Below are 25,819 nucleotides of genomic sequence, written 5' to 3' on the forward strand. Positions count from 1 at the left end.
TGGAGTTGCCAGGGTTGAGTGGCAATTTCTGTGCAATTGTTCTGCTCAGCATTGGGCCAGTGGAAAAAAAATAGCCTGTGATCAGGGAATTAAAGGCTATTACAGAGTACGTATGCATACAGGGGCTGATCTAAAATCACACAAGCAATCTTAATTCTGTTCTTTGCTCACTTTTGAGTGCTTGACTTGGCGGACTTTGAGTTTCTTTAGCAAATGCTTTTTTTAGGTGTAATTAAATATAAAGATGGCTGTGGGCCTTTTAAGAGAACACTGTGGGTTGCACTTGCCAGTACTTGCCTTAATCTATGGGCTGGATTTAGTTCTAAGTCCAAGGGAACAAATCATCAGGTTGTGTTAAGTTTCGTTATTGAGAGAGCTTTTCACACTGATCTGAACCATTCACTTAGATTTATAGTACCTGAAAGCACTGTGCTGGATTTTGCCCATGGTCTCTGGACAGAAAAAAATTTCTAGTGTCATTAATTGTGCTGTGTCACCCATTTTATCAGCTTTCCCAGACTGTACGTTTGTATCCATTTGCTGAGCTTCTGTACAGAAAAAAAAAAGGAATTTTTCCCTCTCCAGATGAACTGTTGGAACAATCTGCTTGTTTTTCAAGTTTATGTAAAGAAAAATTAAAAAAGAAATTAAAAGATTCTTCGCCTGCTTTAAACATACCCGTGCATTTGTCATCTGAAGCAGTTAAAGCAATGAGATGTTCTTGAATACATGTGCAGGTTAAATTTTTTCAGATCTCTTCAAAAAGTCACCAAGCCGATAGGATTCTGCTTTAGAGCTCAGTTTTGACAATGCTGATGAGCACTCTGGCCCTGATCTACAAAATGTGTAAATTTATACTGAATTTGAAGCACCTCTATTGTGCTCTTGAAATCACTAGATTTAGTCAGGCTAAGTAAAGCTCAAGTTAAACCTGTGCTTTGGACATCAAGGGATTCAGAGACTGTCATTTTGTTAATTTTTCTTATATCAACTAGCACAGCCCAACTGGGGCTCCAGTGCTATTAGAACGTGCATGGTGACTAATAACACTGATGCAGTTTTCAGCTGATTTTAGAATTAAATCACAAGCAGCACTCTCAAATAATTTCCTTGCCTTTATAATAAAATCATGTTCGTGTTCAGGATAGATGAGCAGACAGCCATGTGAGAGATCAGCTCACACATCAAATTCTACAGCAGTGTTTAGATCTTAACCCTTAAACTGGGATACTGGATTTAAACTCTGATCCCACCTCTGTTGTGCTGGGGTGATAGAAGATGACAGGTATTGTTTGTGGCTTTTAAATAGCAAACTGTATTTTTTAGACGTTAAGCAACCTGTTATATTAATTTGGGAAAGCAAGTTTTCTGACAATACCTGGTGGAGATAATAAGGAAGGAAGCATGTGAGAGGTTGTTGATTTACCTATGTAAATTACACCCTTTTTAATTAGGGTCTCACAGTTTATATGTGTGTAATGAAATGGCATTTGTAAAATTATACTGTCTACAACAGGCTAGCCCAGAATTTTAGTAATTGCAAAGCAAGGTAGGAGGCCCTCTGGTAGGGCTGCCTGTCCTCATTTCTCTAATTGAAGTGAGTACCCCAATGGGAAAACCATTATTTCTAATATTATATACACAAATTAAAACTCCATTTAGAGGTACAGTGGGACCATCTTATAATTGACTTTGATCTTGAAGAAATACCTCAGTAATATTTATAGTAATTTGGTCTCTGCCAGAAAGGGTATCTAGAAGGGAAAATATTATTTTACTGAGAAAGGCCTGAGCACGTGTAACACCGAATTTACTAGAGCTGTGGGGGCTGAAATAAGTTTCTTCGGTGCAGTAAGCTGCCTAATAGCAGCAAAGTGTTGCTGAGGTCCATCTTTCAACTTCCTATTCTACTTTCACAGTGGTGTAGATGGTGAAGGAAATTACGGATTGTATTTAAGCAGACAGCTCCTTGGATAAGCCACACCACCTTTATTTTTACTGTAGGTTGACATTTAAAAAAATCCTCCTAAAAACCCCATAAAAATATTTAAATATACCCATTTAAAACTGCATTTTCCCTTTTCTACAGGAAATTACAAGCATCCAGCCAGCTACTATAGCACTGGAGGGGCCAGTGATCCTCTATTAGCGGTTTGAATGGACAGGCAATCACTTGAAAGTCTTTGATCCCCAGGGGTAATTAGGAAGACATTGAATAGGAAGTGCTGACTCTTTGCATTGAACAAACATTGAGTTTAACTGCTTCATTTTATAACATGTCTTTCTAGTCACTTCCTTGAAGGTTTCAAAGAAATGTGATGCTTCAGCTGGAAGCTTTTTTTCTTCCCTATTAAGAGCAATTGGGAACTAAATTAAAATATAAAGTGTTCTCTTAAGAAGGAACTAATACTATTTGGTAGACCATCTGCTTCTATCTTGGAAATCTTTGATGCAGCTCTTCAGTCAGGAGGGGTCAAAGAATAACTGGTTTGTGTGAAATACAAGCAAGTAAATGCATTTGCAGCCAGGATTTTAGGTGATAACCACAATGCTTTGTTTTCCTGAGAGGCAGTTCATTCTGCTGGCAAACTTTTAAGAGATGGGAAGCTCTCCACCATTTGAATTCCTCCTTTGCACATGGTGATTCTGATTGAGGGAAGGAGGAAACTTGACTTAGCTCTGAAAGAAACGCTTCTGGTACTGGCATAGTTTGAGCTCTGAACTTGGAGGAACGGTCAGGTAGCAGGCAGGGTCCCAGGTAATAACTGGATGTATCCCATAGCAGGTGTCTATACCGAGCTGGCTGTGAAGGCACCTACCTCTTACTTTAGGACATTTGAGGTCCTAAAAAACCCCATAAACAAACACAACACAGCTATCTCTCTGTTTTATCATCTAAATCCCTCACCCTAATCTGTGCACCCAGGGATGGGTGGATACAGATTCTCCAGTTCTCAGCATGAAGAACCCGCAGCCCAGCCCAGCAGAGTGTCTTTACCCCCAGTCTGTGAAGGCTTGCAAACCCTTTTTTCTCACTGAAGGTGGATCGCTGAGTGGTCAGGAAGGGGGCCAGATGGGGAATTTACAATAGTGAGCATTACCCTAAATGTCCCTCCTTCTGCTTTTTTTTTGTTTTTCTGAACTATTGTCTTGTGTCAAATTAATCAACAGGCCAGGAAGCAGAGCCATGGGACCTCCCAGCCACAAACTGAGAGTCTTCACTTAAACAGCATGTAATCAAGCTGCCTTTTGGGCTCCCTTCCTTTGTGACCTATTAATTTTACATTTCTAACTGCACAGCAGCCCTGATCCAGCTGGGTTGTGGAGAGCGCTGTGTGCAGGATTCTCTGTTCCCACATGGCTGCAGTCCTGTCCTGGTGTGCCAGCTCACATTCGTTCGGGCAGAGGATGATTTCTGAAGTCAGGTTTTCCATTCCTTGAGTAAGAGCTTTAAGCCACAGAAGGAAAGCATTTACTCATAGGAAGTAATTTCAGACGCTAGAAATGACACAGAGCTCTGTACAGATTTTTTGGTCACAAGGTAGCTGCCAAAGTCCATGCAAGAATCCATCTCTCCTTGCCCCACAATGGCTGGCTCGGTGACCCGGGGATGTATGTGCAAATGGTGTGAATTCATGATACTGCAAACCATTGGGATCTTTAGTCAGGATACTAGATTTCAGTTCCAGACCTGAGAACGTGTTAGGTACTTGAGTACTAAATAACTGCAATACTCAAAGTGTCCCATGCCCTTAGATGAAAACAACAGCTTGGATCTGTCTGGTCCAGAACTTGACTTTACAAACAAGGAGAGCAGGTACAATATACGGCATCCAGGCTGGCTGCTTTTACCCTCTTCTGACACCAGCAGGGCCATGGAACCACTTCAGTCCTCGACTCTTGCTGTGTTGGTATGTTCTGCCACGCTGGGACACGGAAGCCTTGTCCAGCACTGAAATGCAACAGTGGTGTAAGAGAAAACAAACCGGTTGATTTCTTTTTCTAATGTTTTACTGTTTCTATTCTCCTTAATCTTACGTGCCTCTTCCTTGATTTATTGAAGATTGACAAACCAGTGATTATTTCATGCTGAAAGGCTCCTTTTCATAACATTGAATGTCACAAAAATATGATTAATTCTGCAACAGTCAATTCTCCCACTTCTACAGAAATCATATAATTTCAGTGTAGAGAGAGACAGTTATCCAGATAATTACAGTCAAGTTTATTCTGGAGACAGGAGTGAAAGCAATACATTTACTTGAGTCAAAATTAGCCCTGTGTAATTCAGTGGTGGAATTTAGCTTTTTTTCAATTAGGATAAAAAGCAAACCTCAGGTCTCATTTTAGAGAGTGTGTTATTATAAGTCTGATTGTCGAACCTGAAGGTTAGAGAGGAATATGTAACCACCACATATCTTAGGCTTTCACAAAAAGAGGGGAGAGCAAAGAAACAAGCTGTATAAATGTCTTCTCAACCGCTGCCTGAGTTCCGGCTGCTTTTGCTATTCCAAATCCCTTTTACTCTTTTTCTTAGCTTCCCTTTGCTTTTTCCTAACCTTCTTCTTTTTCTCAGTTTCTCTCAGTCTGTATTTTTCACACCTTCCTCCCCTTTCTTTCTTATTTTTATTCTTGTTCATTATGGCATCAGTGCCTCTCAGCTGTTTCTTCTCACACTGTCTTTTCCCGTTCTCTCCTTTGCCCCATGCTGTGCTGAGGGGGCTTTGGAAAACTGTTCTCCCAACCAGGAGTGGTCCTTTGCCTTGCGTTGGCTTTGGCTTTGCTGTCACCAGTGCAGTGAGGTGCCTGTAGAAACCAGGAGAGTAGTGAAGCCAAACTCTTCTCCAGATCAAGCCCAGTGTTGGTACAGCTGAGCTGAGGAGGATGGAGCGGCTGTGCAGAGAAGCCTGGCTTTTCCTAAGCTTCTGTGCTCCCCGGTGTTATTTATGCAAAACATACTGACATCCTTAGATAAATATGGATTAAAAATATGGAGCATTCTTAGTGCAGAGACTGACTAGATTTTTCAAATGACAGCCCCGAAAGACTTTCTGTCTTGCCTGCATGCCATTCACTCTCTGTGCTTGCTGTCAATCCAGGCTGTGCACCGTGCTCACGGTGGCGATGATTAACTTGTTTTTGTTGAGCTTCCATTCTGAGAAACTCTTTTTTCATTGTTCAGGGCAAGATCAGTTAACTGTAAAACTGTTGTTATTTAATTCATTCCTTAGATTCTCTAGGAGCTTCGCCCGGGTGAGGCATCGCCAGGCCAGCAGGACTTAGCTCTGAGAGGACAGGCAGAAGGCAGCAGCAGAGCCTGTGAGCCGCTGTGAGAACACATTTAACAGACACTATCGAAGCAGCTGGTGGCTTTAGCCGTAGCCTTAATTTCAAACATCGTAATTGATTGGTTTGGTTATTTATTACACTTAGCTTGCTGCTTTGGGCAAAGCAACAAGCTAATAAAGGGCCAGCAGTGTGGTTTTCAATTTTTTGCTGACTGGTGTGGTTTCTGGGGGTCTCATATGCTTCAGTAAGCATGTCTTGTCTTTTCTTCTCCCTGTGATCTATCACAATCATCTGCCTCTCTCTGCTAACTCCTTCGCTCCATCAACCTGTCCCAAGAAGTGTCTATTTTCTTGACCATGTGAGTTATTATCTTTGTTTGTCCTTTTTCATCCTAAATGCTGTACCAGTTTCTTTGTTCTCTACTCCGCTGAGTAAGTTGTTTTGACTTTAGTGTTTTGCTGTGTCATAAGCAAGTGGCAATAATACAAAGAAACCCAAAAGCCTGGGTCTCTTCAAAACAAACTTGGAAACAATTTTCCTCTTTATTTGGCTTCACAGCATCAGCTAATGTTGCTTATGGCCTCCACAAACAACTATGGAGTAGGAATAATGCAATACAGAAAGAGATGTGTTAAAACCTAAAGAATCATGATCCTGAATACTTGGTTCCACCAGTAGGAACTTCGATTTATTTGAATGGTTAAATAGCTCAGCTGATGCTAAACTGTTTGTAAATTTGCTTTGCTAAAGTGAATCTGAGTCCAGCAAATGAATAGCCACATCACAGTGCCGTGGTTGAAATGCTGAACTCAGCAAAGTAATCCAACCCTGAAAGGAGTAGGTTTGGCTTCCTTCTTTTCCCTACCAAGGCGGCAGCCAGAGGTGACTCAGGACTGAGGATAAGCTGGTTTATTCTGCCACAGAAAATTCTGTTACCCACTCAGCAAGTTTCAGGGCACTTTTTGCTAGCACTTAGCTACAGTTAAAAGGTTGTGCAAGTCAAAGATTTGATGTCAAAACGTGAGCATAATGGGCCAGATGCCCCAGATGCCTTTATGTCATCTAAGTTGTTGGTGTTGAAACAGCCCAGAGAGGACACATGCAGGGTTTCCCCTAAGTATCGTTTCCATTCCAAGAGAAGGCAGACAAAAGAGTTTTATTAGCCATGGGAAATATAACCAAAGCTTCTGCAAAGAGCATGTCATGAGGCTTCCTAGGCAGTGAAAGCTACATGGTATTTTACAAAAGGGTACACTTTAATGATTGTTAATTGCAGCGTGCTCTTTTAATACATGGGGAGCCTTCAATATCTGAATATCTACTGAGCATCATGTTGGGGAGAGAGAGGGAGAAGAACACGGGGGCTTTTAGGAGGACATTTGCTCTTTGTGAGCCACATCTTACATCTAGCTGAGCAGAGAGAAAAAAAAAAAGCCAGAGAAAATGTCAACAGTGAGTTCAATTGACCTGGAGACTGAGAACATCAGGAATCTCAAAGTATTTTTACAGCTTCACTTTGCTTTTAGGAACATTAACACTTCAAAGTATATGATTGTACCACTCATCCATGGTTCCAGGGTTTTTCCCTAATTGTGGTCTTTTCCCCCCACACACAACTTTGCATCAATTTAGCACAGAACAAGGCTGATTTGTGCCTCTCCTAAAATATTTAAACAACTCTGTGCATCAACAGTTTTACACACCCCAAAACATCCAATGCTGTTACTACTTGACTTTTTAGCATGAGTATGGCAGTTAGGGGGAGCAAGCTGAAGACTTGCTATCTTCCACCAACTTGCCAATGTGTTGGTATTTGGAAGATAGTAATTATAAACACTTAATCAGGTGATTTCTTAATAACATACCTGCTACCAGAGTGTGTTTCCAAAGTAAATCAGACTCTTTGTTCTGGTTTCAGGAAGGCTTTTGTGGTTATTACCTACCTGCAGCAGAGATGCATGATGTCTCTTTGCCTTATGGGTGGGAATATTTATAATCTTTTATTTTGTGTTTAGAAACATCAAATCAGAAACCCTGAATAGAGCACTAGCTCCAAGCTTTTGCACTCCCTTTTCTGAATTCTTTTTAAGTCACTTAGTAATCAAAATACTTTTCAAATAATTCTCAGATTTTTGCAGTTTTATATGCATGGAGTATGGTACATCTCATTCTCATGGGTCATCATTGGAGACCTTCTTACAGCCTTTCAGTTCTTAAAGGGGGCTTATAAGAAAGATGGAGAGAGACTTTTTACCAGGGCCTGTAGTGACAGGTCAAGGGGTAACGGTTTTAAATAAAAAGAGGGTAGATTCAGATTAGATATAAGGAAAAGATTCTTTACTATGAGTGTGGTGAGACACTGGCACAAGTTGCCCAGAGAAGCTGCGGATGCGGATGTTCAAGGTCAGGTTGAATGGGGCTTTGAGCAACCTCATCCAGTGCAAGATGTCCCTGCCCATGTCAGGGGAGTTGGACTAGACGAACTTTAAAGGTCCCTTCCAACCCAAACTATTCTATGATTCTTTGATCTATGATCTATGTGATGATGGGATCAATGTACACAAGAAGCTTTTTACTTTAGACAAAATCAATTAACCAAAGACAAAAGTTAACATATTAATTCAAGCCTTTTATCTCTCTGTGATAACACAAACAGTATCTATGTTCAGATAATTCTGTTATATTTTCTATGTTGGGACATTGTAAGACACTTTGAAAACATTTAGGAATGAGTGGTGACGTGGAATGGTTGATTCCCTTGCTCAAGGGGATGGATAACATGCAGAAAAGCTGTAGGTAGCCATAGGACAGAACTGGTAGCACTTCCAGGCTACGAGTTCTGTCCTTAGATTGGAGCAAGGTTTTCCCCTCATTAGTCATTTCCTCTCAGGTGTTTTTAAATGCATTTTGCACGACCAGAATAAATGTCCATAGCCTTCCCACTACACCCAAAACAATGCTGACTTCTTCACTTTTATTTTCTTGCTGTAAATAATCATCTACAACCAACAAATTCCTACAAAGGAGAGGAAGGGAAACAATGTCCTTTTGGGGAAACAATGGCCTTTCAATGTGTTCCTAAGAGTTTGTGTGGCACTTAGACTGTGATTTCCAAAGGACAGAGCAATTCAAATGGTTTGGTGAAAAAAAAAACAAACCACTGGCTCAATTCCTGCCTGAACCAGTGGTGCCCAGTATAAGCTCATGCACATCACTGTAATATGAAGACATCTGGTAGATGGAGCTGGGATTAAGCACTTAGGGCCAGCAGAAGCATCTGGACTGCTTGTTGTCTAGGATTGCCTGAGGTTGGAGGTATGAACAGCACAGTTTTCATTCTGCTTTGAACTGCAAACATCCATGCGGTTAAACGTGGGAACTTGCACGTGCTCAGAGCACCTAAGCCCCTGAGCTCTGTAACAGCTCAGCGGCACCTGGGTAACTCTCCGGTCCATGGAGAGGTCCAGCCTGGATGGCATTCTCAGGCAGCGTCCAGTACTGAGCTTAGCATAAAAACCGCTGACTGAGGGGTGCATGAAATGCCTGTTAGGGCTTGTGAACCTGTGAGCATAGAGTAAGTTAAGTGAATTAACACACAATCACATTTAAATGCCCAAAACAAGTGAACTGAGTCAGTCCTTTAATCTGCTGTATTTCTCTGTTTCCTTTTTGTGAAGTAGAAATAACAGATTCCTACCTGATGAGGTTTCATGAGTTAATAGCTTTGAAGTGCCCAGGCACTCCTGATGATGAGGGCCGTATAAACGTAAAGATATTATACAAACATAGCAATGCCAAATGCTTGATGCAAATTCATTGCTCCTATTCTGATTTCCTCTCTTCCCTTGCACAGTTTCTCTGCCAAGTAAATATACTCCTTTCAGATGAAAATACAGGCCACTCTGCCTAAAGTGTCCTGGTTGAATTACCAGTTGTGTTGGTAGCATTCCTTCTTGGTATGTGTACCCATATAAAAATGTTCAAGTTTTGAACTGGTCTGCGGGAGACCTTCCTCACTGTGCTTCCTTGCTTTTTGGGAGTTTCAGGAGAGTATTTTCATTCTTAATGGTTAAGAATTCATTAACAAAACCGGTACCCGCTTAAATGGTAAAAGGAGAGTTTTGCTCTCATTGTGTTTTGTGATGTTGTAGTAGTGCAAAGACAAGCTTATTCACGTTAGTAAATGATAGATGACCTAATTGAGACTGAAGTGGAAAAAATCACTGATTTTGCTAAATTGCCTAAACATGCTGGTTTTGGAGAACTACTCAGATTACTTTTCAGTCCTCTTGAAAAGATTGTTCCTAATGCACAGGTTTAAATAAACTAACCGCTTGTCCCTGACAGTGTTTGCCAAGCTCAGATATATCTTTGTGAATAAAATGAGAACTATAAGCAATGGAAATGCTCTATTTCTTTACTGGTTTTGACTCTTGTTCTTTATGTTAAATGGCTGTGATGCTAGTGCCATTGTACAGTTTCTTGGAGAAATTATAGTGTAAAATATCAAGGCGTTCCCTTAAAAAAGAAATGTCATTCCAAGTATAGCAAATATCGGATCATTTAGCTGTGTAGAGCCTGAAGCTAAAGTGGATACTGATTGAGTATGAAATGTTTATGTTGGGGACAGAAGAACTGATACTGGAATCCACATTCTTTTGCTTTATATTTTCAAGGGGCAAGTATTGGTTGTGTAAGCATATGATTTTCCATACTCCTCATACATGTGTTTGCTTTTTAAGTATTCTGTCTTCTTCCTTAACTTCACTTGTCTTTATGTAATGCCTCAGAATAGATTCATGTGTGTACTGGATGACTTTGCCTGGCCCAGAAACCTACAGAGAGCTATGCCCTGATGTCACACAAATCTAAACAGTGCTGCCTGTTTTCAGATCTTGAGGATGTATCTTTGATCTGAATAGGAGAAGCTGAGTTATACTAAGGAGTGCTCAGAGTCACTCGCATTCCTGGTGCTGAGCACAAAGGCATATGTGCAAGATGGATCTTACACTGCCTTAGTTTTTACTTGGTCTTATTCAGGAAAAAGCTGTCAGAGATGTCTGTAAGAGCTTCTGTGTATAATTGGTGGGTAAACAAAAAAAAAAAGGTGCCTACATAATATGCTATGAATACAGCAAAATAAACCAGAATGCAGTTTCCTGGGATTTATTGGTATGTTGATAAATAATAGTCCTTGTATTTCTGTGTTCATTGCATTGTCACGCCAGCCTTGGGAGCTTTCTGAAACACTGTGCCTGGTTATTCCTTCATGCGGGCCACGAGTGGTTCTACTGGAAGAAGCAGAGTGGATTGGCACAGGTGATCTAAAATGAGTTTCAGTGGGCGGAAAGACCTAGGGAGTTGGTATGGTAGAAGCAGCAGGGGCTGTCTAATTACATTAATCCCATTCTTGTCCTAACGCAATGACCACTAATAAAGCAGTGGAACGAGGGTTTAGAAAGTGCCCCTGTAGTTCTGAAACTCTCCCAAACAGAAAAAGATGACTTTTCTCATTGCTCACCACAGCCATGCACCTGTTTGGCCTAAACTGGCACCTGCAGCCGATGGAAGGGCAGATGTATGAAATCACGGAAGACACAGCCAGCAGTTGGCCAGTGCCAACGGACGTCTCCTTATATCCTTCGGGGGGCACAGGGTTAGAGTTACCTGACAGGAAAGGCAAAGGAACCAGTGAAGGTATGGTTGGTGTGTGTCCATGTTGTGAGTCTTCTGTCTGCCTCTGAACTCCAGCCATCCAATCTCATGTTCCATTACCCTCAATGCTGCCATCATCAGGTGCTTTTTCCAGTCTTTCACATCTAGAACTAGTAGTCGTCGGTCTTGTTTCCATATGTTTCTAAGTTTCATACCCTTCTGATGTCCACTAATGTGATAAAGCTGTGTGCAACCCTCACCACACATCTAAGGCATTCTCAAGGTGGAACCATCTGTACCCTATCTCACAGGCTGCAGAAGGCCATCATGAAAACCCTGCCTCGAGTGGCTGTTTTCATGGGAAAAAATTGTGTCTTGAAAGTTAAATGATTCGTGGAGCATTGGATCAAGTTTTCTCTACAGCAGTACAAAAATGTTTGGGTTTGCCTACTTGTTGCCACCTAGTACCAAATGTTTTGAGGACCAAAATATTGACTAAGAGCTATTACACTGCGAGTTTTGGCATCCAGAGTTGGACATCTCTTTGCAAAAGTAGCCAGATAAAAGGCCCGTTCTCCACAAAGTATCATGTCAACAGCTTGCAATTTTAACTGAAATCAGAAGCAACTGATGGGTCATCAGTTCAGCAGTGCATTATCCAGCAGTTTTACATCTTACTGTGCTTTGTATAAAGGCAGCACTGCCAAAAGTACATGTAAGCTCTGCGAAGGAGAGGTGTTTTATCCCTCACAAGACTTAGTGGAGAAAGGAGAAATTCAAATTTTCAGAAAGCTGTTTTGTTTGTGTGTCAAGCTTCTTTATACGAGGTTAACAGATTCTAGTAAAATTGAAGTCATTGGCTAGTTTTGGTAGTTATTTTCTTGAGAAAGTTTTGTGGGTAAGAGATAAGAAATATGCTACTGTTCTGGCAACTCATTGAACTCAAAAGCTTCCACAGAGTTCCCTCGACTTTGGCTGAGAGCCTATGTTTACGTGGTTGATTTAAATTAATTATAACATTTTTTTCTTTAAGAGCTTATCTGTCCTTATTAGTCCAAATAAAGGCCATAATTATGTGTGTTCCTTAAAACAGTGCATTTACTAGCAACTGATCACTGACATCAACTTGCTACGAGGAAAAATCAGCTAAGCGGGTTATTCTCAGCAAACCTTACTAGACAGCAAGCTGCAGATATCCCTGCTGTTGTATTCAAAAATACTTCATGACAGATCCTTTTTTTTTTTTCCCTCTAACTTGCCATATGTTTTGTTTTTGAAATATCTAGTTTTGATCTGTCCGTTTCCTTTTAAAAGTCAAAATGAAAATAACTGGATGTATCCAAAGCTGCCATCCAAATCAAAGACCTCCACTTGATTTCTTTTTCAGCCATGCTTACAGTGACATCAGTAGAAGTTTTAATTGCTGCCAAAAAGCTCTGCTAAAAGAGAAATCTGGGAAATACCCTAGTTATGTCACTAGAAGACCCCTCAAGTTAGCGCTTCATATAGGTCTTAGGGAATCTGTAGGCGTTAGAGGAGAATATCTTGTCCCGACTAAAAAACATGTCAGGACAACATCTTTCTTGCAGGAGTAGTGGCTGCCCAGCCTTCAAATGCATCTCCCTCCCCATCAGGTGGCTGTGCAACTAAATCTGGACTAGCGGCGTTGCATGGCTGCTATTCCAAACCAGAATGTATGTGATTGAAATTTATTAAAAAATAGATTGAAATATATTTGAAAGTCTTCTTAATCACAATGAAATAGGCTGGAACGTGTTAGAATACCCTTACAGCTGATCTGAATGAATCATTACCGATGTCTTGCCAGTTCTCAGTAATAGTTATTCCTTCTCATACTTGGCTGTGCTCCAGCACAGCATTTACCTGTGTTTAAGCCCATCCCTGTTTAGCAAAGCACTTAATCACATGCTTACATTTAAGCATGTAATTTACTGTGATTGAAGTCAGAGAAATGTAAGTGTGTTCTTAAGTGTTTTGATGAGTCAGGGTACCTTGCTGTCAAAAATACAAGCAGATTCAGCAAGGCCTGAAATGAAATAGTTCATTTTGATATCCAAATAAATTAGGAATAGTTGCTACGGCAACTAAAAAGTTCAAGGTAATGTGTGGAAAGAGCAAAGTAATTGACAGCCCAATTAAGTATTCAGACCTGAAGTTAATTTTAAGGAGTCAGATATTGTGATTAAAACCTAATTGCTGATTAGAAGCTGAAATGTCTTTCTTATTATACTTTCTTTATGAAGTATCCAGTCCGTAGGGCCTGATCCTGCTGTAGGTTAAAAACTGATGAAACACGGATGGATTTCAGGGGCCTGGTGAAGAGAGCCTTTCTTTGGACTTCTGTATGGGGATAAATGTCAACTGCTGGCAGCATGATATAACAGCTCTTAGGATATCAGCTTCTCAGACATACAACTGTCCACGAAGAGGAGACATAAACTTCGTAATTGTGTCTACAAACAATTATTTCTGTGAAATTGTCTTTTGCAATTACAGCAGCATTTTTGCTCGCATGAGCAAGCACTGCTCTCTGTACAGGCAGAATACATACTGTGCTCATATTCTCCAGGCTATCTCTTGCATAGCAACATCTATCATACTAAATTCTAACCTTCCCTGATTCACTCCAAAGTACAATCTTTATTAATGAACCATCAGGGTGCATATCAAATACTTTAGGTTTTCATCTGAATTTTTAAGAATCTATAAAACATGTTAGTAGTAATCAGAAAAATATATCCTTCATTTGAACCAAAACATGTGATGTATTTAGCTCTTTTTTAATAGAATCCTGAATCTTTTCATCTCACAATAATGGAATAAGAAACTTTTCGTGAAGACATGGGAACTGCTTCCTTTAATCCTGACAGTGTGAAAAGTAATTTTTAGTATATCAAACAAATATTAACAACCAGTTGATAAAATAATCCCCTTCAGAACCAAGCTAGTTGATTTTCGTTGTACAATTGTACTCTATCAGCACAAAATGATTCGGAAAGAATGTCCATTTACCTAAGCTGCTTCTGATTATCTCTGTTAATATACACTTTGACTAAAAAAGGATAAAAAGTCAGCAGATTTTTCCCCTGTATTTATTTGAATGTGATGAACAAAGATAAATGAGGATCTTATAAAATTGCCAGTAGCTTTTTTTGTATGAACACATATACACTCTTTGTGTTCTAGACTGCACTGGTATGCATAAAACTTCTGCCACAAGATAGCACGGGGATGAAATATGCCATTAAGTCCCACTCCAACAGTGTACTTAAGAAGTTGCTAACTTTAAATCAGGGATTAGTCTTATTTGGACCAAAAGTGCTGCTAAAAAGTTTTACGTAAGTAAAACAAAAAAAAAAAAAAAAAAAAAGAGAGAAAAATTCTCCATCCTACAAAGAAGCACCTCCAGAGACTTCTTTTGTTAACAGTTAATAGATGTGGCACTTAGGGACATGGTTTAGTGGTGGACTTGGCAGTGTTATGTTAACGGTTGGACTCGATGATCTTAAAGGTCTTTTCCAACCTAAATGATTCTATGATTCTAATATGCATATAATTTCTATATGGATTTTACAGAGACAGCTAACAATTTACATCTGTTTCTGCTGGAGAGTTTATGTTGGATGGTGTATGGAGAAGTTTAAGGAACTTTTTTAAAATTATACAGTATTATTGTATAATATTAAAGGAAATATTATAATTTGAAGCAATAAAATGAAAGATTTTTCTAGCAATCACCTTTTCACCACAGCAAGTAAATTCTAAGACCATTTGACTTGAATTCATGATTGGTGGGAAAAGATACTTTTGTTTCCCATTTCCCAAATGTAGGTTCTGGAAGAAAAAAATCTCACAGTGTGGTTTTCCTACAAAAGATTGTATGTTCCTGAAAGTTTCCTTCTCATTTTCTTAGAATTGCTTGATCTGTGAAACGCAGAGTAGTGTGCTGTAATGGCACAGAGGTGAGATAACAAATTCATTTGAATTTCTAAAATTAATAATTAGTTCTTGTTGGTGACATGATGCTCTCCTCACCAAAGCCAAATCTTTTCTGCATACTTTTCAATTAGAAGTGTCCTTAAATAAAGGCTGTTTGCTAAGCAGTTGCCTCCTTCATCATCTTTATGCACTGCAGGTAAAGCTGTGTCCACTGCTTATAGCAAAGGCTGGAAAGGCCACATTCTGGCATTTTATTTTTCATTCTGCCCCTCATTCCCTGGGCTTCCTTTGGGTCCAAATTTTTCAAAGTGGCCACTGGTTTTGAGAACTGTGAGTGTATGAATTTCTAACCTGGAGTTTCTCAGATGTGTTTTCCAGGGATGCCGAGCTCCCTGCTGACTCCCTTGGACATTATGGCACGTACTGATTGCCAGCCGGACACCCAGGCTCTCCAGCCTGGTGGTCACTTTAAGGAATAGCTGCCTCCATTCGTTTGTCTTCTGAAAGAAGATGGGTAATCATAACACACTTTACAGATTGTATTGAAACCCAGTTAAAGCCTCTCATGTTTCTTAGTAGATACTACTCAAGTGCAGGGTATTATTTTCTTCATTTTTCTCAGTCCTTTTTTTCTATAGCTTTTTTTTTTGGACTGTTGAACAAATTTCAAATACTGTTACAACAGTCAAGAATTAATTTAATAGAGAAACATTTTCCTTTCCCCACTTAGGCATTGTTCATGCTGCTGTTCTCCACACTACCATTCTGTTCTGTGACACGTCTACCTCACTCTTATTACACTTCTCTTTGCTAATTTAATAATGACTTCTCCGTCCATGAACTTATTTTCATTTAGGATATAATGTCAGATGATTTATTCTTATCTTCAGAATGTAATTATATATCTCTGATGTTACAATTTAAACAAAAGACCACTTTTCTCCAGGTTGCTCTTCCCATGTTCATGTTTTCAAACAAAACAGTTACTGAAGCCAGCGATAACCCTGCCAGTTTTCCTCCCATAATCGTATGGATTGGCAAGACAAAGTACTCTGAAGACCTCAGGACACTAATAGACTGTTTCTCAAGATCAGTGTCAGAGATACCAGTATGATTGGATTACTTTTAGGATCTAAGGCTAATCCAACATTTTTGTTCCTGTGTTTTGGCAGGAAAGCCCAGTAGTTTCTTTCCAGACGACAGTTTTATAGACTCTGGAGAAATTGATGTTGGCAGACGAGCCACACAGAAGATCCCTCCTGGTATCTTTTGGAGATCTCAGGTGTTCATCGACCATCCAGTGCATCTGAAATTCAATGTGTCTTTAGGAAAGGCTGCTCTGGTTGGCATCTATGGCAGAAAAGGCCTCCCACCATCACATACACAGGTAATGGGACCTCATTTCAATTAAATAATGGTTGTCTTCAATTGTATGTTCTTATGGCTTGTGGTTTTATTTCAGCTGTTTCTTTCACAAATTTGTTGCATGCTTGCAAGAGGTTAAAGGCCATCTATCCAGAGAAAGATTATCAAGTGGCAATTGCAAAATTTACACACATTAACCTGCTGGGCTGTAGGCACAAGCAAAGCAGGCAGTTGCCTAAGGCAGCAAGCTGCCTGAGAAAGAAAAGGGTTTTGGGGGCTGGCTGTCACTGAGGTTATCAGGTGGTTGACCTCGCGGCATGATATACCACCTTCTCCATCCAGTGACCCTTGCAGCAGCAGCCACACTCAAACTACATCAAAAAGAATCATCTCTTAAGCACTCCTGTATCCCAGGTCTGCCTCTCCCAGCCTCTGCCTTTCTGCTCGCATGGTAAGAGCAGCAAGACCCCAGTCTCTCACCCTCGTGGGGGGAAGATTCACTTTTGTCTTCTGTGCTGAAATGCCTTGAGCCAACTCTTCACATGAGGCATGTTGACTGTCAGATTAGACTGAGATTGGTCAGGGCCCAGTAATTGGTGTATAACCAAACAAAATCAAATTTTTACAGAAAGCCACTGGCTTACTTAAGAAGACATGAAGATAATAGTTATTATTCTGTTATTATATATATATAATAGTTATTATTCTGTTATTATTCTGTAGGAATAAAATGGGTCTTGACAGACCCTGGTAAAAGCCATGTCAAGAAATCACTTTCTGGGAAAAGCTCTGAAGAACCATCCCCTTAAATAAGAGTTTTATACATTATTTTCTCTACTTTCCATTTCAGTTTTTAAGCTGCTCTTAACCAGATTGATTAATACATTAGGGCATAACTGTCACTGGCAATGCAAAGCATCTTACTCCCACTTGCATCAGCAAGTTATCAAAATATTACCAGGTTTGTATTAATGTTGTAACTTATCCTTGCCCTCTACTATATTAACCAAAAAGCCTAGCAACCAACCAGCTATTTGAGATTTATAGAAATACCCTACCTTTATTTTCTTCTTGAACAAACAAATATGTTTGTTACAGTCTTTCTGGGTAATATGGTATTTTCTACATGTAACACACCTGCAACTTATTTATGTCAGAGGTGTCATAAATCTATGCTTTCTCTGCCTACTTTTCTGCAGAATTAAAATATTTCAATAGGATCAGCAGGTCATAAATTCAGTGACACAGTAGTGCTGTTATTGCCCATTTTTAATCAGTCTCTTTTTACAGGGAGATTAAAATATTTAAAACTTAAAACTCCCGTATTGTTTAAATAAAAATTCAAGTTGTGGTCACATAATACTAATTGTAGATCAGAGATCTATATTAAGTCTGATTTTACTTGTTTATTATCATTATTAATTTCTGTTATGGAACAGGAGTTATTACATGAATAGTTTCAATTGTTTAAATAACAAATGTAAAATTTGACACCTAAACCTCAAGTCTATTGAACTTAAAATCTTTAAATGTAGCAGGGCGCTACACCCAACCATAGTAATGTTTTAAGCAATTAAGAAGCCCACACTGACTTCACCATTGCCGCTGTTTTTTCTTTAACCTCATTTTTGCTGGGATGTTCTGAGTGATTTGTCAGTGTCAGGACCTTTCCCATTTAAAATAGCATGGTTGTGTATCAGTTGAAGCCTCAGCTGAGAGTGAGACATTAAATGTGGGATGTGGCACATGTTTGCCAATATTACATGCTGGAGGAGGCAATGCACTTGCTCAGAGTCCTTTTAAGTGCTGCTTTTTGTGTAGCCACTAATTGAGAGCTGCCAAGTATGTAAAAAAATCATCATCTGGACTAAAACATCACCAAAAATGACCAGAGGCACATTTTTATTCAAACAATAAAAGTCATGGTACACTAATAGAAACAGAGCCCCAACCCCACCCTGTTCTGAAGAAATAACTTAATGAAACTGCAGCTATTGAAACAATATTGATATATTACTTGTTAATATTTAATTTCATTTTGAAAGGATCCCTGTTCCTAGATTTATTATTTTATAAACTTGCTGTCAATTAAAACATTGTTCTCCTCCTGTATATTTTTATATGAAGTTTAATCCTTAACATTTAATCTCACCAAAGTTTATTAGCCTTAGGAGTCGTTAAATAGGTAACGTTTTCTGTGTTGAAATTGTACACTTGTCTCTCATAGTTAGTACATATTACACAAATCTCATCTTTTTTCTTGCATAATCCACAGTATCTGCTGCACCCCATAAATCTACTGAATGGGTTTTATATCTCCAAATTTTGTAAGGAATTTCATAAACAAGACTTTGGCAAAACGTATGCTTAGAGCAGTGATGCAATCTCCCCTGGAAGAATTTAATAAATGGTCAATTTTTTTTCCCCAGCTTATGTAGTTGATGGCAGTAGTAAAATTCTAGCTGATAATCAGATTTTCTTCTGTGTTAGATAATTAGATATTTCTTCTGTTTAGATAATCCATCTTCTGTAGCATGCGCCTTAACATAGTCTGTTCTCTTTCAGGATCTTTGAATTGATCCCAAAGCTTTAGATGCTTAGCATATATTCCTGAATTTGGTAAAATATTAAAAGTAATATTTATCCATGCTGAAACAACAAACTATTCCAGAGGCTCTTTGGGAAACTTCCTCTGCCTGTGATGATCTGTCTTCTAGTTGAGGTTGTCAACAACCATGGACACTAAATAAGTAGGAAGAAAATGCAAGCTCCAAATTTCTGTAGTCTTTGAAATACAGCCTGCAGAAGCCTAAACTAGTTTACTGTTAACTAAAGGCATTTCTTCTCATTCTTCTCAACAAATCATAATAAAAGTGACACATTTTTATTATGGTCTATTAGATTTAATCTTCCTAGATCAAATAATTTTTTAAACTCTTTTTAACCTGGGCCAAATTTTGTTAAATCATAAATTTTAGGGCCATCACAGCTTGTAGGAGGCATTTTCCATTTGTACAATTTGTATTAACGTGGTATTTTATCTACGATTTCCTTGCAAATTCATCAACATCCGCAGCAGCATCTTGCAAATATTTACAAAAATAAACTTTTACTTTTGGCCAGAAGCCCCAAGTAAGCATAACCCAGACTGGACTGCAACAACAGCAGCTCACTGTAGCTGGGTGCCTTGAAATTGTTTTCATCTCACTAAGCTTTAAGCATCTACATGTAGTATGTAGCAAGAAATGGATGCTCATAAGGCACAATCCATGAGACATTTCTTAGATGTCAACTTTACGATGAGGCAGATTGCATTCTAGATGCGTCTCTTTCTTTGATGGCAATCCAGTAGTTCTAGAAAACTAATTTAAGCTGCCACAGAGATGTCAGCACTTGGTGAGATGAACTTTACCTATGGTGTCTGCAGTTACCTGTACCTTTTAAAAATCCAGTCAATCTGTCCCATCATGCTCCAAAATGGAAATGGAAGTATGTAGGTTTTTCTTTTACTGGTTTTAACTTCTTCAGTACACCTGGCCAATGTGTTCCTCAGTCAGACTCAACCCCGTCGAGACATTCCCAGCAACCAAACAGCAACCAAACCTCTGTCACTGTCTTTCTCAGCTGTGTCATACCCATACTGAGAGCTGATGAGGAATAGACAATAGCTCATCCTCAGTGGGTCTACAAATACCTGGCTCACACAGTGTCAGTCAAACCAACCTATCACTCACTAGCATCATCTTTTAAAATCACTAACGCATCGTATTTTTTTCAAAACAGAAACTTATATTTTTAATTATATATATTTAGATTTTATATTTCCATTATGGTTTTAGATTTTATATTTTTGTGTTACATTTTTATAATTTGTATTTACATTGTATTCCTTCAAAACAGAAACTGTCTCTGATAAAGCTAACTTGGACAGACATCAAAAAGGAATGTCCTTTGCAGGTGTGCCAGCTTTTATGGTCTCAAAAGACACTTCAGCACCAAATTTCAGTGATCTATATACTGAAATACAACAAAAAAATTAAAGCAAGGCTCAAAAGTTATTTCATGTAAATAAATAATTAAAAATACTGTAATTAAAATACTCTAGGGACAAATTTTGCCATTTCATGTGCAAACTATATCATATGTAGCTTATTTCTCAAAATGTTGTTGGAAGTAAACACTTTTAATTTTTTTTAACTTAGCAATGGCTGCAGAGGAAAGAACATGTCATCAAGTCCTTATCTGGGTTGACTTTAAAGACCACACCAGACAATAATAAAACAGAAGCACGCGAATTTTGTTACAGTGAAGTCAAAAGTCTAAATATTGCTGCCACACTTAGCCGACACTCAGCAGCCATTCAGTGCACCAACAGTTAATTGTACAAAAATAAGTGGTGTTTCTTTCTGCCTGTTTTCCTCTTTCCTGCCAAAAACTACAAGCTTATTTGACCAACTGGATGAGAGAGGCAAAACCAAGTGAAGTCAGGGAATGGAAAAGCTAAGCTGTGCCCCAACTGCTGGATTCTGCTCTCAAGATGTCCTGTTCACCTCAACACATGATAAAAGTCAGATTAGATAAGGTTCACTTAACATTTGTGATGTCTGCTAGGCTTGTATCTGAATCAGCCCATTAATATATTACCAGCCAAAATACAATTATTGCAGAAAGTTAGTGGAAAGTTACTTAAATAAGGAACTAAAGGTAGTTGCAATACTAGTAGCAAAATCAAAGCAGTTGTTTAGCTGGTTACCCTGGCAAAAAATAAATATGTCCTTTTGAGGAAAAATTCCAGAAGCCACCCCCTAAATGGGACTTGTATATATTCCTTTATCTCTTTTCCATCTTCGTCTTCTATGATCTTTTAACCACTTTTGCTATTGCTTTAAGATAAAAGCCTTGCTGACTAAGGAAGATACTTCTGCAAGACCTCTACCAGAATTTACTTACAAATACCTCTTACCTTTTTCTTGGTGACCCGTAGCAATTCTGGCAAACAACCAGCTAGGCTGGATACATTTTTCTGTCTGTTTGCCTTATTAGACAAAGCACAAAGAAGCTAACAAATAAGCTTATCATTATACTTACAGTGCAATTTAGGCATGGTCCCTGGACCTCATGTTTCCCTGCCTATGTTCCTACGGAATGAGAACACATCTGTAGGGCCAATATGCCCCAAATCACATTCTAAATAAAGGTGATTTCTTGATTCACGTAATTACAGAAAAATACTTTCATATACTAGATATTTCCCAAATGGTTACTTGCAGGTAGTCCAGGAACATACTTGAGTTACCAGAGAAAATCCTATTTCTGATGCTTCTGTAGATGTACGTTTCTAATACTTAATATGAAGTATGTCTGTCTGCCTCATAAGACAGACCCAGAGCAAGAGACTAAGCTTGAGGAAGCCTGAAATACACACAAACATCACTCTTTTTTATGTTTCAGTTTGACTTTGTCGAGCTCCTTGATGGAAGACGTCTACTGACACAGGAGGCAAGAAGCTTAGAAGGACCTCAGCGGCAGCACAGAGCTTTTGTGCCCTTGTCCAGCCATGAGACAGGGTTTATCCAGTATTTAGATTCAGGAATATGGCATTTAGCCTTCTACAATGATGGCAAGGAATCAGAAGTGGTTTCTTTTCTTACTACTGCTATTGGTAAGGATTTCCTGCTTTATTCCTAAACTCCTAAATATGCCTTGAGGCCAAGTATTAACGCACATACTCAAATTGCATGGTAGCTTTGTGTGGTTTCAGAGAGAATGCTTGTAGGGGATGTATTTAGCAACAGGCTGAATACTGTTAGGCCCTAAGTATCTCAAAGTATTTTGTAGACCTTTTCAGTAACTATATCCATAACGAGATTCTACTCAGTGCCAAAGATGGATTACAAGCTTGAAATTCCCTGCTTCATTTTCTTCCTTTGATCTTCTTTTTATTTAGGTTTTTTGTTTGGTTGGTTGGGTTTTTTTAATCTTCCTGGAGCAGAGGTATAGGAATGATAGAAGAGTGCACAGCAGCACCATGCAGCAGTTCTGTGTGACAGACGGTCCTGCCTTTGAGCACCATCAAAACTACTCAAGCTGGAGTTCAGGCAGAGTACTGGCATTAAAACTCCAATAAAGAGCACTGCAAGGCTTGGTAGTAGGAGCCACAATAACAGGAATCTCTGTTTCTCCTTGCTAGCAGAAAGAAGCTGAGATTTCTTAAGAAGAACAAATTGTCTAAACAGGTCTCTAATTTTCTCTGGCAGTAAAGTGCCCTGCCAGTTCAGTGCAAAGGTACCAATTTGTTGCTGTCCAAGGAGGAAAGGATGGTGCCTGTGGCTGCCTGACAGCCTAGCACACTGGGTATTCTTTCTTCACCCTGTCAATATCAGAATCTGATTCTGATTCAATAATATTTAATTTTAAATTTGACTAACCTTCTGAAACTGTTCGTATACCCAAATTCATTTGGTAGTAATTTAAAGATTGCTCCGTAAAGCTAGCACTCAGCTTTCTTCTAGCCACAGTGATTGTTTAATGGACTTTTTTTCTTTGCTGAAAAAAGCAGACTCATTCCAAAGCTGCCATTAATCCCTCTCCCAGAAGAGGCATTGGTGTTGAGTCTCAGCTGTCTGCAATAGTTCCCTAAGAGCTATGGGCTGTAATTTGTCTTGGCAGGTTAATTAAAAGTTTAGGTGTTACTAAAGCAAAGTCATTAAGATCCCAATATTCCATTTTAGCGCTAAAGTTTATCTAATGCAGAAGTGGAAATACTTCTGCAATACTCTGTGTTAAATTTAAAACCTGGAAATGCACATGTTCAGTCCTGCTCACAGTTAAGCAACACTAGAAATAGTTGCGTGTTAGTTTATGAAATTGAAGTCTTGCACTATGCAATGTGGATTTACTTTCACTTAGTTTGCTTTAGCAATTTGAGTTTTTACTTACACCGACCACCTTCTGCCCAAAAGAACCTCCGGGTATTCTTCTGAAAGCGACAGTTTTTTCCTTATCTAAGAATTTCTTCAGTTTAAAGTTTCCCATCACAGCGAAATAGGTAAGACTCTCACAGCAGAAAACACTTTTAAAGCACAGTCACTAGTTGTTCTTGTTTTCAAAGCCATGCTAAGTGTTCTAGCCAGACTTTTCTCTTGGCTTCCTTGCACTAACATGGGCGGGGGTGGGGAAGACAAAACATTCTTAATTTGCCTTTGAAAAATAGGGGAATAGTGTGGGTGAGAAGCATGTCACACTGACTTTAAGGCAATCCTATTTTTTTTGTTTATACTCTGCTATACCTTTCTGACCACGTGATAAACAGAACAGTCCGTGATATATCCCCTGCTGACCTTGAATCATTCTGTCTTTCAGTACAAGGAAGTTTTCTTTTGCTATACAGCAAGAGAGAGCTCTGCCCCATGCGTGGGAATCACTTTGCCCACTGGCAGCTGTATAGCAACACAAAGCTATAGTGTACAGGAAAAACTGTTTAGGTACAAGCTATGCACTTTGAAACTCACTTGAGATAAGTAGAAGTTGTAGGTAGGGAGATGTGTCTTGGCTAGAATTTGGCCGAAGTGCAGCGTTTTTATAAGTACCATAAAAAAAATGTAATAGCCTTAACAAGGTGGTGCCTTTCTTCTTAGTCTAGATTTCAACAGATTGTTTAAAGAAAAAATCAAAGCAGGTGTTTTGTGTAAATGTAGTGTAATGCTTCAGAACCTTTCTAGTGTATTCATGAGGTCTGGCAAGACATGGTTGCTACATTCTAAGTCTATAAATGCTATAGTACTGTAGTGTTATAATTTTTGTCAGTGCCAGAGTAAAGAGGATACAGCAACCTGACACAGTGTTTATGAACCAGGGTGTAAAATTGCAATGCCAAACAAATAAATCAAGTCACACGTGATGGGAGCCTTAGATCTATCTGTGTGGGGTGAGGAACCTGCAGAATTGTTGTGTTGACTGTCAGAGACAAGCTGCCATTTAATTTGATTTCTGTGGCAGGAGCACATAGAAAAATCTCCCTCTATTATTGCACAGGCATAGGGCTTACAGTGAGAGTGTGTTTGAAAGGTATAGCTGCGATGCAGGAAGAAGTAGGATCCAGTGATCTGAGGACCAGCAGCCTGGAACTCCTGAATCCTGATTGATGTGCTAATTCTCACCCAACCCAGGCTCATGCTTCAGCTGCTCACCACGTAAAACTGAGGAGAGTGCCATTTCCCCAGAGATGCTGCGAGGCTGATAGAACTGCTGGGAAAATGCATTAAGCATTAATTAATAATCACAGATAATAGTAGAAAGTGCAAAATTGATAATGGTGATCATAATGATAAGTTCATAAAGCCAAACTGTGCAGTCATTCCTTGGGCAAACCTCCCCTGTGAGTAAGGACTCACCTGAGTAAAGGACCGTAGCTTTTATTTCAGCAATAAAAATGTCGAATGGAAAGGGTGCTGATTTTCCAAGTATATGTGCTATGTTCCAACAGACCGAACTTTTCAGAGCCAGTAAAATCATTGCAGGCTCTGTATGACAATATCAACTGCAATTACTGTACAGTGCTTGTCTGAAATGATTTGGCCTCCTTTATTCCAGTGAAAACTGGAGAAAAATGGAAAAAAGCATCTGTATTCCCAGTTTGGTAACACAGCGTTAAATTCATAAATTGTGAGGCTGTCCATCATACAGTTTTAGAATCTGATATAGCTATAACTAAGTCCACTCAGGAACATTAGCACTGATTTTGGGGGCCTGAGGTGGCAGTTTAGCCTGTTTTCTAAAAGGATGTGGAACCATCATCACTAAAGAGTTAGGTGGTGTCAAAATGTGTGCCTGTTACATGCCACTGCGCGTAAACCTGGGGAGAATACAGCATCGTAATGCCTGTCAAAGCTTATACTTTTGCATAATACAGGCAATTCAGGTGGAGGGGAAAAAAGATTATTCTAGGAAAGTTTTCATTTTTAATAGCATTTTTATATCCCATTCGTCTGAATTACAATGCAAGACATTATAAAGGAATGGACAATCAAGGTCTCTCAATAATAAATTAACCTTTTTGTAAATTACATTGGCAGCACTTTCTGAAATTTCTAATAGAAACACTTCTCTGAAAAGGGCTTTGTGGATTCACCTCTGCCTGATAGTGGTGATTGATTCAGAGCAATCTTGTATAAGTGGAGCAAAATCGTAGGCTGAGGAATCAGCTGGAATCAGCGCATCTGAGACAGAGATGTTGGCCAAAAATCTGCTCAGTAGAAGCAAGAAACATCTGAGAGCCTGAAAACAGCAGCTACAGAGTCAGAGAGAAAGTGTCGTCCAGCAGCTATTGCTGCTGAGCTCAGGCAAGCTTGACTGTGCAGGGCCACTGAGAAATCAAAAGGAAAAGCAAAATCAGCTGTCTGTGAGAGGAGAGCATCTCTGTTTACCAGCATGTCACCCAACAAGCAACAGAAAACACATGTAGAACACCCGTGATAGGATGCAAGGTTTTAACTCACTTTTATCTTCTGCAAGAGACAACGCTTAAGTTTAAGAAAAGGACCATTGTTCC

General features: G+C 39.2%; 1 protein-coding gene across 4 annotated transcripts in view; it reads left to right on the forward strand.

Moving 5' to 3' along the window:
• Window positions 1-25,819, forward strand: part of TENM4 (teneurin transmembrane protein 4) — a 342,594-nt gene that overhangs the window by 148,008 nt on the left and 168,767 nt on the right. For all 4 annotated transcript variants that reach the window (XM_075727611.1, XM_075727612.1, XM_075727613.1 and 1 more), the window contains 3 exons: window positions 10,816-10,986; window positions 16,077-16,291; window positions 21,721-21,931. In XM_075727611.1, the coding sequence (XP_075583726.1) occupies window positions 10,816-10,986; window positions 16,077-16,291; window positions 21,721-21,931 (597 nt within the window). The remainder of the gene's footprint in view (window positions 1-10,815; window positions 10,987-16,076; window positions 16,292-21,720; window positions 21,932-25,819) is intronic.

Source organism: Pelecanus crispus, chromosome 1 (genome assembly GCF_030463565.1).
Source record: "Pelecanus crispus isolate bPelCri1 chromosome 1, bPelCri1.pri, whole genome shotgun sequence".
Taxonomy (NCBI): domain Eukaryota; kingdom Metazoa; phylum Chordata; class Aves; order Pelecaniformes; family Pelecanidae; genus Pelecanus; species Pelecanus crispus.